Source organism: Aythya fuligula, chromosome 7 (genome assembly GCF_009819795.1).
Source record: "Aythya fuligula isolate bAytFul2 chromosome 7, bAytFul2.pri, whole genome shotgun sequence".
NCBI classification, from domain to species: domain Eukaryota; kingdom Metazoa; phylum Chordata; class Aves; order Anseriformes; family Anatidae; genus Aythya; species Aythya fuligula.
Genome location: NC_045565.1, coordinates 34,767,635 through 34,780,407, shown reverse-complemented (window position 1 = coordinate 34,780,407; position 12,773 = coordinate 34,767,635). Strand labels below are relative to the sequence as shown.

Sequence of the window (12,773 nt, the reverse complement as noted above, 5' to 3'; positions counted from 1 at the left end):
AGGAGCAACACCTCCTTTTTGCTGCACATCACAACAGTGGGGAGCAGGCTCCAAGGGAATCTCACCCATGATTTTTGCCAGCAGGTACCATGATTCAGTGCTAGGTCAGGTTCACTGCCTTTTTGACTGATTCAACTGTGCATTATTTAGCATTATAGTGTGACTTGTTGATATAAAGAAATATCCAGTAATGTCAGGAGATTTCCATCCAAATAGAGATTTTACCAAATAGAAAGTAACAATTTGTGGCTTAAGTACTGACAGCAAATGTAATACATCGTTATAGTGTCCTAGACTCTCTGTTATATGACAATTATTTCTTTGTAAAGGACTGTAGTAGAGATAGCCCTCAAAGGAAACAAAAGGTGATCACAAAGTTAGAGGTTGATGTAATGATGTAATGATGTCTCAACCAGAGACGTTATCATGTAGCATGTGAATATGATTGAAAATTACTATACTTGTTTAAATGTGACTTACTCCAGATGAAATGGATCTCATAGCATCCAGTTCATTAATGTGCTCATTTGTGCTCTTGGGTTCTGCAAACCAGGCAAAAGTGAAATTTGTTGAAGCCCTTGTTTTGCATCTCCCCTAATTACTCCAGACACATGCCTAAAGCCAGGTAAACTAGTAGTAGAGAGATTCAAGCTGTGATCAGCCCTGAACAGATTGTGAGACTGTCCCCAAACACCTCTTCGCAACAGGATCCCAGCAGTGTTTCAAGCTCCTCTCCTGGGAAGGAGGAGAAATGCAATCCCTCCTGTAACCAGCTCCCAAGGCAATCAGATCACTTACCAGAGCTCTTTCCCTCCTGCCTGTGCTTGGTTTGAAACTACACTTTATCACTCATCTCCTCCAGGACGCTGATGATAATGTTTCTTTCCCTGCATTTGTTTCCCAGGAGCAGCACAAAAACAGTGGGGCAGTAACAGGACATGCACGGGCCTCCAGCAGGAGAGTGCTGTGGAGAGAAAATCAAGCTCCGTGGAGGTATGATAAATAAGTAATGGGTAGTTAACAGTCAGCAGAATGCATTCGGGTTTAAAAACAGTCACTGATGGCTGAGCAGTGTGCTTGGACTTGGTTTTGTTTAACTGGGTTCAGCCTAGGCAGCCAAAAAGCCAAATAAAATGATGTTTAGGAGGCTGCAGTTCTGTGTGCTCTTGGAGAGGAAAAGAGATGCTTGTTTTGTGGGGGGGAAAGGTTGTTAAAAACCTCTCAGGAGACTAAATTAAGTGGTATCCCAAGTATCAGTACACTCTGTCTCAGATGTTCTCTAGATAAAGCCTGGGGTTTTCAGTTCACCACAATTACTTGGTGTTAGTGCATATTTTTTTCACAAGATGCAGTGAGGCTTGAAAACTCCCAGTGAGCATAGGACAGCTGGTCAAACCTTAAAGATTCATTTCTTTGCCAAAGGTTGGGAGGAGGGAATAGTATGTATACTCAAGCAGAAGAAGTGAGTTATCTAATATTTGAATTTGAAGCTAATAGAGAACATTTTTGACATGCCTTTGGACTTTTGCAAGAAGTTTCCAACTGTACAGCCCTTAACAAAAGAAAAAAAAATGCTAAATCAACTGCTGCAGCAAGAGTTGCATCCACAGAATGAAGTATTTCAAGGAACATTCTTTTTCCGTGACCTGTAAAAATCTCAGGGAAGTCAAGAGCTTTGGAAGCTATGTGAAGATCTTAAACCTGTAGGTAGAAGTAAATGCAGTGCTGAAAATATAAGGCAAATATTGTTACAAGCCATGAAAGAAACAAAGAAGGAAGAAAATGCTTTCCCTAGGGCTGTGAAATTATTGAATTGTCAAAACCACAGGCAGCTGGTTTAAAGGGTTGATAAAATTTACCTGACATTTCACCTCGTTAATAAACTCTTAATCTAACTCTACATATTTGGGTTCCCAAATCAGCCTTCCCAAGAGCTACAAAGGAGACATTATTCTGTGTTATTTCCAGACATGGGGGACAGGAGCTCGGCAATGGTTTTCCTCTTGGGCTTCAGTGCAGGGTGAAATACTTGTTAAGCACTGGCATTGATTAGCAGATGATGTAGATGCTCAGATATGATCTGAGATGAATGCACAATAAGCAGGAGCAGTCCAGGCCAGCAAATGGCACCTGAACCCTGAACAAACTTGAATGAGCTTTCATTATGGAGCAAATCCTCAGATTTCTGAATGACAATTCAGTGTTTTGTTTTGTTTTGTTTTGTTTTGTTTTCTGTCAGGATCAGGAGATCTAGGAACATGAGTCGGGAGCAATCTAATCAGCCAATTTACAGCACCAAAGAGATGCTTTATTGCATGTGACCTATATGACCAGCTTTGTGGATAACGACAGGAGATTTTAAGCTCAGGTTTACTCTCTGTTAGATATCTTTAACATACAAGCACCCCTTTTGTCACATCAAGTGAAGTAATGTATGGTCTATCAAGATGTTTACTGTCATGGTCAGACACATGGACTTGGGCCACTGTCAGTCAAACTTGGACATATGTGGTTTTACAGTTAATAGGTGTCAACAAGTAATGACAAGCAAGAAGGAACTGATGAATTAAAATAGCACTTGTAGTCCTTGTAGGAAATTATATCACTTTTGTGAAGGGATCAAGGAGAAGCTTTTCCACGCTTTTAACCAGTGAGGTTGTAGAGAAGCTATGACCCTGATGCCATGTGCTCTCTCCAGTACATGATGACACACATGGACCTTTTTAGTTCATATATATATGAACTATATATATATGAACTAATATATATATATATATGAACTAATATATATGAACTAATATGGACCTTTTTAGTTCATATATATATGAACTATATATATATGAACTAATATATATATATATATGAACTAATATATATGAACTAATATATATGAACTAATATATATATATATATGAACTATATATATATATGAACTAATATATATATATATATATATTTTACATTGGATGAATGAAACCTCACAGACAATTCAGAGCTGATTTCTTGAGTTTGTATTTTAATAATGAGAGGAGAGAAAACCTAATATGAATAGAAAGTTAACAAGATATTTTGAACAATGGTACTATATGGTAGATGAGAAATAGTTAGATATGTTATGATAGAATATGTTGATAATTTGGATCTTTTCATTTGCAGGAATCTCTGTCATCAACAAGTACAAAATTGATTTCACCAATAGTCATTTCACAGATGATTGATGAGAATAAATCAAAAGAAAATTGGTCTGCTTTGCTGATGCAGTCTGCAATCCCACAGCCCAGTGCTTATCACCTGAAGCAATCTTTGGCTAACCATGATTTGGTCAACATTAACAGTGCCTTTATGGTACTTCCCAGCAGATTAGAAATTCAGGCATCCTTAGATGACACCACCTCTTTGCTGGACTCTCCCACCACAAATGAAAAACAACGTCAGAACCAGTGGAAAGGGTTTGCCTCCATAACTATTACAGCCAGACGTGTTGCTGCGGGCTCCAGTGACCCAGCATGGAGATCCAGGGCCGTGCCAGAGCCCCATGCTGCATCCCTCACGTTGAGCAAGGTCCCTGTTGACCTCCACCACTGGCCTCCACCTGGCCAAGCAAACCAAAATGTGACTCCATCAAGGGCATCTGAATGTTGCTCAAAATCAGGTGAAGAGCTGCGTGAGAGGTTTTCCAACCACAGAAACAAGGAGAAGGGTGTGGGTCTTCAAAGCAGAGATGGGAGAGAGAAAGTACTGCCTTCGTTCATCTCATCTGTCCACATTCAGGTTTCTCAGCAGTGTCCAAATACTATCTATTACATAGACAAGTCACTCAATGTGTGCCTTGTCCAGCCTCGAATTAAATGCCAAAAAATGCATAGATCGACATTGTCCTTCAGTATAAACTGTAGTTCGTCTAGATTAACAGCAGATGGAGTAGATGGCATAGCTAATGGAGAGCCAATAGAGGAGATGCTTCAGACAAAGCTCCTAAGAGAAAACAAGGCTCCACTCAGAACAAACTGGAGTGCAGGTTTAACAGAAAATAATGTAATTAATAAACAGACAACAAATGAGGGCCATTTGGGTACTAAATACCCTTTGAAAAGTGTCTGTGCCTCTGAACTTCGAGCGTTTGATATACCCAAAGGACCTAATACCATAACAACAAAGCAACATGACGATAAGCAGTCTGGCAGCTATCACGCTACATTTTCTTTCCATCTTCCTAATTCCAGTGATGAGGCAGGTAAGTAATTTCCATAAACCTCAGTCCAGTGGAGCAGAGGTTCAGGCTGGAACAGACCCACCACAATGATTTTACGTGAGCAGATAACAGTAATCTGCTTCTGCAAAGGCATGCTGAGTCAGAGCACAACCCAGACATTTTCAGTTCCAGGACTACTATGAATATATTTGCCATGCTAGTGATGCATGCTGTTCACCAGATGACAGAGAAAACTCTGCCTGTGTTGTCAGCATGAAACCTCTATTTTAACCATTTATAAGTGTAATTTATTTATTTTTCTCTCAGCAACATGCAAGCGCTTAGCCCCCAAAATAATTGTCTTTCTGGAAGGGCTGGATTTCAAGATGTGAGATTAAGAATGAGGTTGCTGTGCTGAACTTGGTTTTGTGCTCCTTACAACTCAAAATGATATTGCTTTTGGAATTTATTTAGAAGGCCATAGTAATAAGCCTAGGTGTTTGTAAGTGATGGCTCCAGGTAAATGTTTTGCAAATCTTTACCACATTTGTTCTATATCTCTCCAAGCATTTTGCAAACATAAAATTTTCTTCGCAGTGTTGCTCTCAGGAAAGGGAAAGATACCGTGGGGATTGCTTTGTGCCCAGAGTGGTATAGCTCCTGCTGCACTGGACTGCAGCAGCTATTTTACAGTGCACTTGAATAACCACAGCTGAGTTTATTGACTCACCAGAAAGGGAGCGTGGATGGGAAGAATGTCAATGAGTCTGCTTTTTACCAAAGGCACTAAGATTGAAACTTACCCCCTGTGTATCCTGCGACCTTGGGCTACAATTAATTGCAATTACCTTGTACTTACACATCCCTTTTTCATCTAAGGGCCAGTCTGTGAGCATAAGCCATCTCCTAAATTTCATTTGTACCCACATCCTACCAGCTTATAAATGGAAAAAAAAAAAAAAAAAGAGAGAGAGAGAGAGAAAGAAAGATAAGGAGTTGCATGCTGTCTGATGGGCTGGAACGAGGTATAAAACCTGGACCCTGCAATTCCTTTTCACCTTGCTGTTACTTCTGCACTTGCTGCTCTTGCAATTATCAAGAAATAAATAGCAAGAAGACACTGCTTTATTCAGAGGCCTCCTGTTTTAACACTAAAGAAAATTATCAGTATGTTCAGGGTCTTCCATGGAGAAACTTTATTGTATAGCAGCTTCATTTAAAGTAACTATGCCCTTCTGAAATTTTCATAGGCACTACTATGTATTCAAGGCTTTGTTCAGCAGCACCCAAAGTCTCCCTGTGATGCATCACAGAAACAAGGATTAGAATAATATTGAAATTTGTCATGGGCTTGGTTATACAGTGGTCACTGTAAAAGGATCACTTTTACTAGAAGTAACTAGAAAGTGAAACAGAAGATTGCTTGTGGTTTGCCAGTTTTATGGAAAAAAAAAGGAAATAAGTGAGGTAACTGGCTGAGAAATACTGGTTTTTTGAAAGACAACTTCCACCATTTGTGTACACAAGAATACAGGTGTAAATAAATATGGGAAGTGTTACCTTCTTAACTGCTTCCACCATTTGTGTAAGCAATAATGTAGAATGTAAAGATATATGCTTCTCTTGATCAGACCTTTTGTAGTATATAAGAAGGTGTTTATCAGCTTACTACAACTTTCCTGTGTGAAATTTGTATAAACAGCCAGTATAATGCTTCAAAAGAACAGCCTTTCTCACCAGGATTCCCAAAGTAATGAGCTCTTGCATAGCTGTCAGCCATTAAATGTGACAGATCATGAGAAACTCAGTTAAATTCATGAGACATCCACACTGCACATTAAAATGAAAGGCATTTGGTACAATGTTAACCTGGGAGAAAATGAAAAGCTGAGTTCTCCTTAGTTTGAAAAAACAAGGAAGTGAGAGAGGGATCTGTTAGGTCCAATATTCTTTTCTGGTGTAAATCTGGTATGGTCCTACAGATTTTGTTTATTTTTATTTTTATTTTATTTTTATTATTATTTTTTTATATATATATATATATTATTTTTTTTTCTAGACTAGTTTTAATTATCTAAAGGCATAAAAGCTGTAATGGGAAACTTACTTTCTTGCTTTGTGATTTGGCATTTCTGCGTATACAGCTCAAAACTGCAAGACCTGTATAGCATGATGCTGCTTTACAAGCACAGCAAAGTGACAACTGCCCCATCAGCAAAGTCCCTTATACCACCACAGACTCCCAGGTACTTTTTAGGTACTTTTTCCTCCAACGTTTACTATTTCAAATCCATTCATGTTAAGGTCGATTATATGTTTATGCAATTAAGTTTCTGTGAAATGAAATGTTTAAGAAGAAAGAAGAACTAGCAAAGAAGAGGCAACAAACAACTTTTGACACCATGTTAATACTTTAATGTAATTATCTTACGGATGAAGGAACCGCAGAGAGCTCTTTGTCCATCACATTTCTGATGACCCAGAAAGTTTGAGTTTATATTAGTTTGCAGCTGTAGGCAATAGCTTCCTGCCAGCAGAAATTCAAGCGGTAATCATATCACCATGGCCAAAAAAATAGAAAAATAGACTTTTCTGTATGAAATCTGCAAATGCAGTTTCCAGGATGTATAGGCTGTCTTACTAGTACCTGAAGAGGAATGAGCACCCCCATACTTCTGTTTCACAGGGGCTAGCTTTGCTGTTTCCTATGGTGCTGGCTGGTTGTCATGGTCTCTTTGGAGTGCCTTTTCCTAATTTTTCTTGTGACTTCACTAAAGTAATGACAACTCTCCTTATAGTATTACTCATACTATTTCATGTTGAAATCCAAATGTTCAAGACTTGGCTTTACATGGACCTGGATAACCTAACCTAAGGCCCTTCTTTCAGCAGGAGGTTGGGCCAGATAATCTCCAGAGGTATATATTTCCACATCTTACCGTATATCAGAAGGATATTTTAGGCATATTATGAAATGTAAATCCTGGGCTCTGCTCATGGTTGGTAATTATACCTAGAAATCCCAAACTCTCAGTCTTAGTTAGCATTCAAAGCCATGCCTTGTGTTATATCATCCCAAGGACGGATTATAACTTTGTGACTTCATCACTATGGACTGCGTCATCTACTGGCTCCACTGCTTTTGGTGCTTCACTTCCATTAGCCAGCAAGAAATTGGACTCTTAAGTGCTGGAAAATCCAGGTTGCGTGTGAAGTCAGTCTTCAGCTGTGGGAGGGCATAGAGAAGTAGGAGGTAATTGCATTCACTTTAAATGAGTGGTCAGCATCTAAATCTTGTGGGGAGCATAAGGGGCACATCTGACCTCTAATGAGAAATGTCCCCACTGAGAACCACAGGAACCAACTCAGAGAGATACAGCCAACATAAGCATGGGCCAGGCTCTGTGAGGACCTTGTCACAGGCAGTCGATGTGGATCAGCTGGCCTTCAATCACTACTTCTAACAAGCTGTCAGAACTTGCTAACGCTGCTTTTAAGTCAATGCAGCAATTTCCTTTACTGTCTGTAGCTAATGTCTCATAAATACAAGGTAAGTTAAAAATGAAGAGATTAGTCTTGTTTCTGTTGAAGACGGGAGCATTTTTAAACTTAATTTCTCACCTACCCTTCATGAAGAATATATTCCACAAGAATATCTGGCTTTACATCCATCTTTTATGATATATTACCTACTTGATGCTATGCTGAATTATTAAAAAGGAGCAAGGAGAAGGAAAAAGGGCACGTTTACATTCGTTTTAACCTCTTGATTAGACAAAATCATCACTTTTATAAATCTTACATAGCCAACATCTGAATTTATCTGTTTAAGCTTAGATCATCATAAATGTCTTGATGCCTGAGCACCTTCACAAACCTCAGCTTTGTTATAAACAAAGTTTTATTATAGGTTATTTCTGCTAGCACTTCAGCTCTTATAATGTCTACACCTGTGTTTTTCTTTTGTTGATGTGCCCAGAACTGCCAGGTAGTGTTATTAAGGAAAAATAGCTGTGATGGAGAGAAATTTAAATCCAGTTGAGGTGGTGGGTGCTGCACGGGCTGTCACAGCGTATGCTCAGCTCTGGAGAGCATGGAGGATGCAGCGCTCACCTTGCTCGTAAGATAGCTGAAAGTGGGGCATGAGGATTATGATGTGCTCATGAGTCAGCGTTTGGAGCTGAATGTGATGCAATGGGGACGGTTGTGACTGTGGGTGGGGGCGGCAGCATGTGCTGGGCATGGGGGAGTCTCGGGGGGGCTGCCCTACCAGCACCCCTTCTCCTGCAGAATTCAGGAATGGAAAATAGTGGTAGCCGGCAGCACTCAGGAGGCGGAAAGTACATTTAAATCAGTGAATGAGACAGAAGGGTGAGCTAGTAGTGTAGTTGCTTATATTCTTTTCCCAAAGAGAATATTAGGTAACTTGAAAGAATAATTTACTTAATTAAAGCAATAGAAGACAGCTTATAGGGAAAACTGGGATCTGGCATTTTGGGGTGTTGGACAACCCAGATGGTTATAGATTTCTGTTTCCTCTTAAAGAAGAGTTTCATAACAAGTGCTGAATCTAGCAGGATGTTTGCTAAGGAGGAAATAACTAAATATTAATTTGTTTCAAGAGTGTATTTTTTTTTTTAATATAGTGTTCATAGTTACATATATATGTATTGATACTTATATTGGAGTAAAATCAAAACAGGAGGTGCTGTGGGATTTCAATATGCTGCTATCTGCAAAACAGAATGTTTTAGTTTTAAAAATATATTGAAAGCTTCTGGTATTTGAGACGTTTGTATATCAGGCAAATATTTGGAGGTCACCTTTGAACTAATATATACTAATGGAAATCAGTACGAAATCTTAAAAATCAAGAGTATTAGTAGTGTTTACTTTCAACTATTAAATAGCAGTTGAAACGTTGCAATGAATGAATGTGGCCTACCTGATGTTCTCACCTGACTTTCTGCTTATGGGAAGTCACCACATAATAGCCTAGAATACAAGGTTAGTGCATTCCCATCTGTATATATGTACACATAAATATGTATTATATATAAACAAGATATAATTAGAGGAAAGTTGTTCCTTACAGTATGGAATTTATTGTACAGAAACTTGAGTACCTACAGCTGATGCTAATTAACTCTCCAGCCCGAGAATGTGTAGAGCAGTAGTGATGGCGAAGACAGGAGAAATGTGAAATATGTCACAGAAGATTTTACTTTAGCATGCACCTGCTAAACATGAGGAGTCAGATCTTTGGCTGATGTCTACCAATAGAAATATCTGCTTTCAGAGGAGCTACGCTGATTTACATCAGCCGAGAATCTGGCCAGGGACATTACTGACTTGGCATTATGGACATAGCAGCTGGTGCTGACTTGTTAAGAACAAAGCACCACATGCCAAAAAGCCTATTAGAAGGGTCTCCTTTGATGTTTCACTTCATCTGGTATAAATTTAAAATTGAGGAGGTTGTCAATTTTCTTTAGTCTAGACGTTTTGTGTCATTGGATCTTTGTCACGCTGCAATGTGACCTTCGTGTACTGTATCAGACGCTGAGAAGCTGAAGACTCGTCCTTATAGATGTTGAAAACTCAGTGAGGAATTGCAGCCCTCAGTTATGAGTGACTCTAGAAGATGCTCCCACCCTTCAACACAGACCCCAACCTGTGTGATGGGCAATAGCAGTGGTGCCTCCTTATCTTGGAGCTTTTTAATCCCTATTTAGAATGATGTCTCCTATTCTCAGGAGGGCCTTTTCACTTCTACAGAGTGAACCTTTGAGCTTTGGTCCTCGTTTCAAACACTGACTGCCAGTTGCCCATCCTTTGGTTTGACAAAGGAAGGGGTGAGGAGGCTCATTGGGTCTAACAGGAAAAACTAGAGAACAGTGTTGTGGGGCATTTCTTCTTACTCTACTTATTTAAAGAGAAAAAACTCAGGGACTCATAAGAATGATGTGGCCTTGTGTCCCGTTGTATGGATACTGGCTTCCAGTGACAGGACTGGTGCTTCAGTGGTGGTTCATTAGATGTCACAGTGCCCCTGGCTGTGATTAGTGAACTCATAGTTTTCTATGTGGCAATTTCTTTAACGATTTCTCTGCAGTTTCAGGCAACAAGCAGCCATGGAACTTTGGGGTTGGTTATTATATGTCTGTAATGATATCATGGACAGAATTTCCAGAAACAAACCTGCTGAGTTAGCATTATTTTCCCCAAGACAATCATATTGTCTGCTGAAGACCCAAAGTAAAGTTAAGCCCTCCTGGTTTTGGTATGTGAAAGTTAAAGATTTCATTTTTCTGTTGTTCTCCATCTTGTTCAGAGTAGGTGAGAAGAAACCATTTCTATGTTGGCCTGCCAGAGTTGGCAAAAACAATTTGAAGTGAAAGGATCTGGAGGGGGCAAGTCACTTGTCAACACTCAGGAAAGCAGTAGATACTAAAATAAATAAAATAATGATTAAAAGAAAGAGAAGGGCTATGTGTATTCAGTGACTGCGTTATGCCACTAGAGTAAAGGGCCTAATTTTCCCCTTCTTCATTCTTGGTTTAATGTAGGAGCAACTCTTCTGCAGTCTGCAAAATGAATACTTGGCTCAGTCTGGCTGTGGTAAATTATCAGAAAGAGCTGAACAACTAGGTGTCTTAGACATGATGAGAATACCAAGTGGTCAATGCATTTCTCACTCTGCAAATCACCACTTAAGTGTTTTAAATCAGAATGATATTTTTTTAAAAAGTCACACTGCATCAGATTACTTCTTGAATCACTAGAACAGCACGCGATAGCTTCTAAGATGACATCCTTAAAATGCAAGCATGGACATCCAACTCTGAGATTTTGTTATGCAGGTGTTACAGAGAATGTCTCATAAGTACAGCAGTGAGTTTTGAAGTTTTTTCAATAGCCATTCATCTGATTGTTAATAATATGAACAGAGATCCTCTCTGTCTAAGGACCAGGAAGTCCTTGGCTTGTTAAAGACACGGCTTTGGTGTAGCATGGCCAAAATGCATGACAAGAAAAATGATGATTAAAGGTATGACTCTAAAATCTAAGATCAACTTGCATCAGTGAGAAAATAATTATCAGGTGCTTGACCAACTTCCAAGTTATAAAAGGTTTCAGGAGCTGGACTCAGTGATTGTTGTGGGTCCCTTCCATCTCAGGATATTCTATGATTCTACGAAAAGTTTAATGAAAAGGGAATATTTTTCCTTTTATGCTGTCCCAGCACATAGGAATCAAAGGGGAAAAATGCTAACAAAATATACAAATGCGATTCTTGACTAGCTGGATATTGGTAATGCACTGGTGCAGGCAGTCGAATCAAATAATGTGGGTGGATTATTTCCTGACCACTGAAATATTCTGCAGCAATCGCACACGCTCATGAGTCAGAGTGTAAGATGATCTCCTGCAGGTGCCAGGCAGGAGCGTTTCCTTTTGGCTGCTGTAGTCATTACAAATTACGCTCTTGTTCCACCAAGCCTCTCCATGCGCCGTAGGAATCAGTGCATCACATCCTGTCCTAAACACCACATCGCTAGGTATTAGCTCCATATTTAAAGTGGCGTCTGCTTATTTAACACCGAGAGAGAAGATCAGTGAATTATTTGCAAAGTGTTTTGAGAAAATAAATTGGAAGTCACCACAAAGAGACTTATTGCTAGGTGCCGTTGATTAAGCGCATTATGAGATTGTTTGCTCTGAAGCCAAGGGTTGGACTCCACTCTAATTTTGCCAAAAGCCTTCTGTAAACAAGCTGCTTTTTGACATCAAGAAGCTCTTCCTACTTTGGACTGATTATAGGTTTGAAGCTTAATAGCCCTTAGGTACACTTGATAAGCTTTCCCTTTTAAATGATTGCAACTTTCTATAATGAAATATTAGCTTTTACAAAAAAGACAACATATTCCTTCTTAGAAATGTGTCCACAGCTGTCAACATCATTTTAAAATCCAAAGCAAATAAATAGGAAAGGAAAAAAAAAAAGTTTTTTTTTTTTTTTTTTTTTTTTTTTTTGTGATAATTTTTTAATCTAGCCTTTTAGCTTGAGGTGTTACTGATATAGCTGAGATAATGAAGCCTTATCCTTGCTGGGCAGGGTTGTTTGAAGAAGCATTAACACAGGTACAATGACATCTTCACAGGGAGTAGCAGCGTGGCTGATTCTCTTTGGTTAAGCTTGCAAAGTTGTTTTGCCTTTCGGTCATGACAGCTCCAGAACTGGAGCTGAGGACGTGGCCAAACCCTGTTTTTCAGGATCCAGCCTCAGCTCTCTATTGGAAAGTAGACCTTGTTAAGTATTACATTTTGATTAGGGAGCACAGGCAGGGCTACATTTTTGTCAGGATTTTTTTTGCAACATGGATAGTTTCCATGGATGTTAATGCTGAACAGTCCTGACACTGCCTCTTACAAACAAGCCATTTGACAAACATCAAAAAGCAGTTTGGGGCATAGGTCTCGCTGCTGATCAGCAGAAATTTTAGTAAAAATGTCTGAATTTTGTAGCATTCCTTGCTGACTGTAGCTTGTTGACTGATTAAAAGCAATGTCCTTTCCT

The 12,773-nt window shown here is 39.2% G+C and overlaps 1 protein-coding gene across 1 annotated transcript in view; it reads left to right on the top strand.

Moving 5' to 3' along the window:
• Positions 1-12,773, top strand: part of C7H10orf90 (chromosome 7 C10orf90 homolog) — a 63,537-nt gene that overhangs the window by 29,589 nt on the left and 21,175 nt on the right. The window contains exons 2-3 of the mRNA XM_032191793.1: positions 905-993; positions 3,157-4,234. Coding sequence (XP_032047684.1) covers positions 905-993; positions 3,157-4,234 — 1,167 coding nt within the window. The remainder of the gene's footprint in view (positions 1-904; positions 994-3,156; positions 4,235-12,773) is intronic.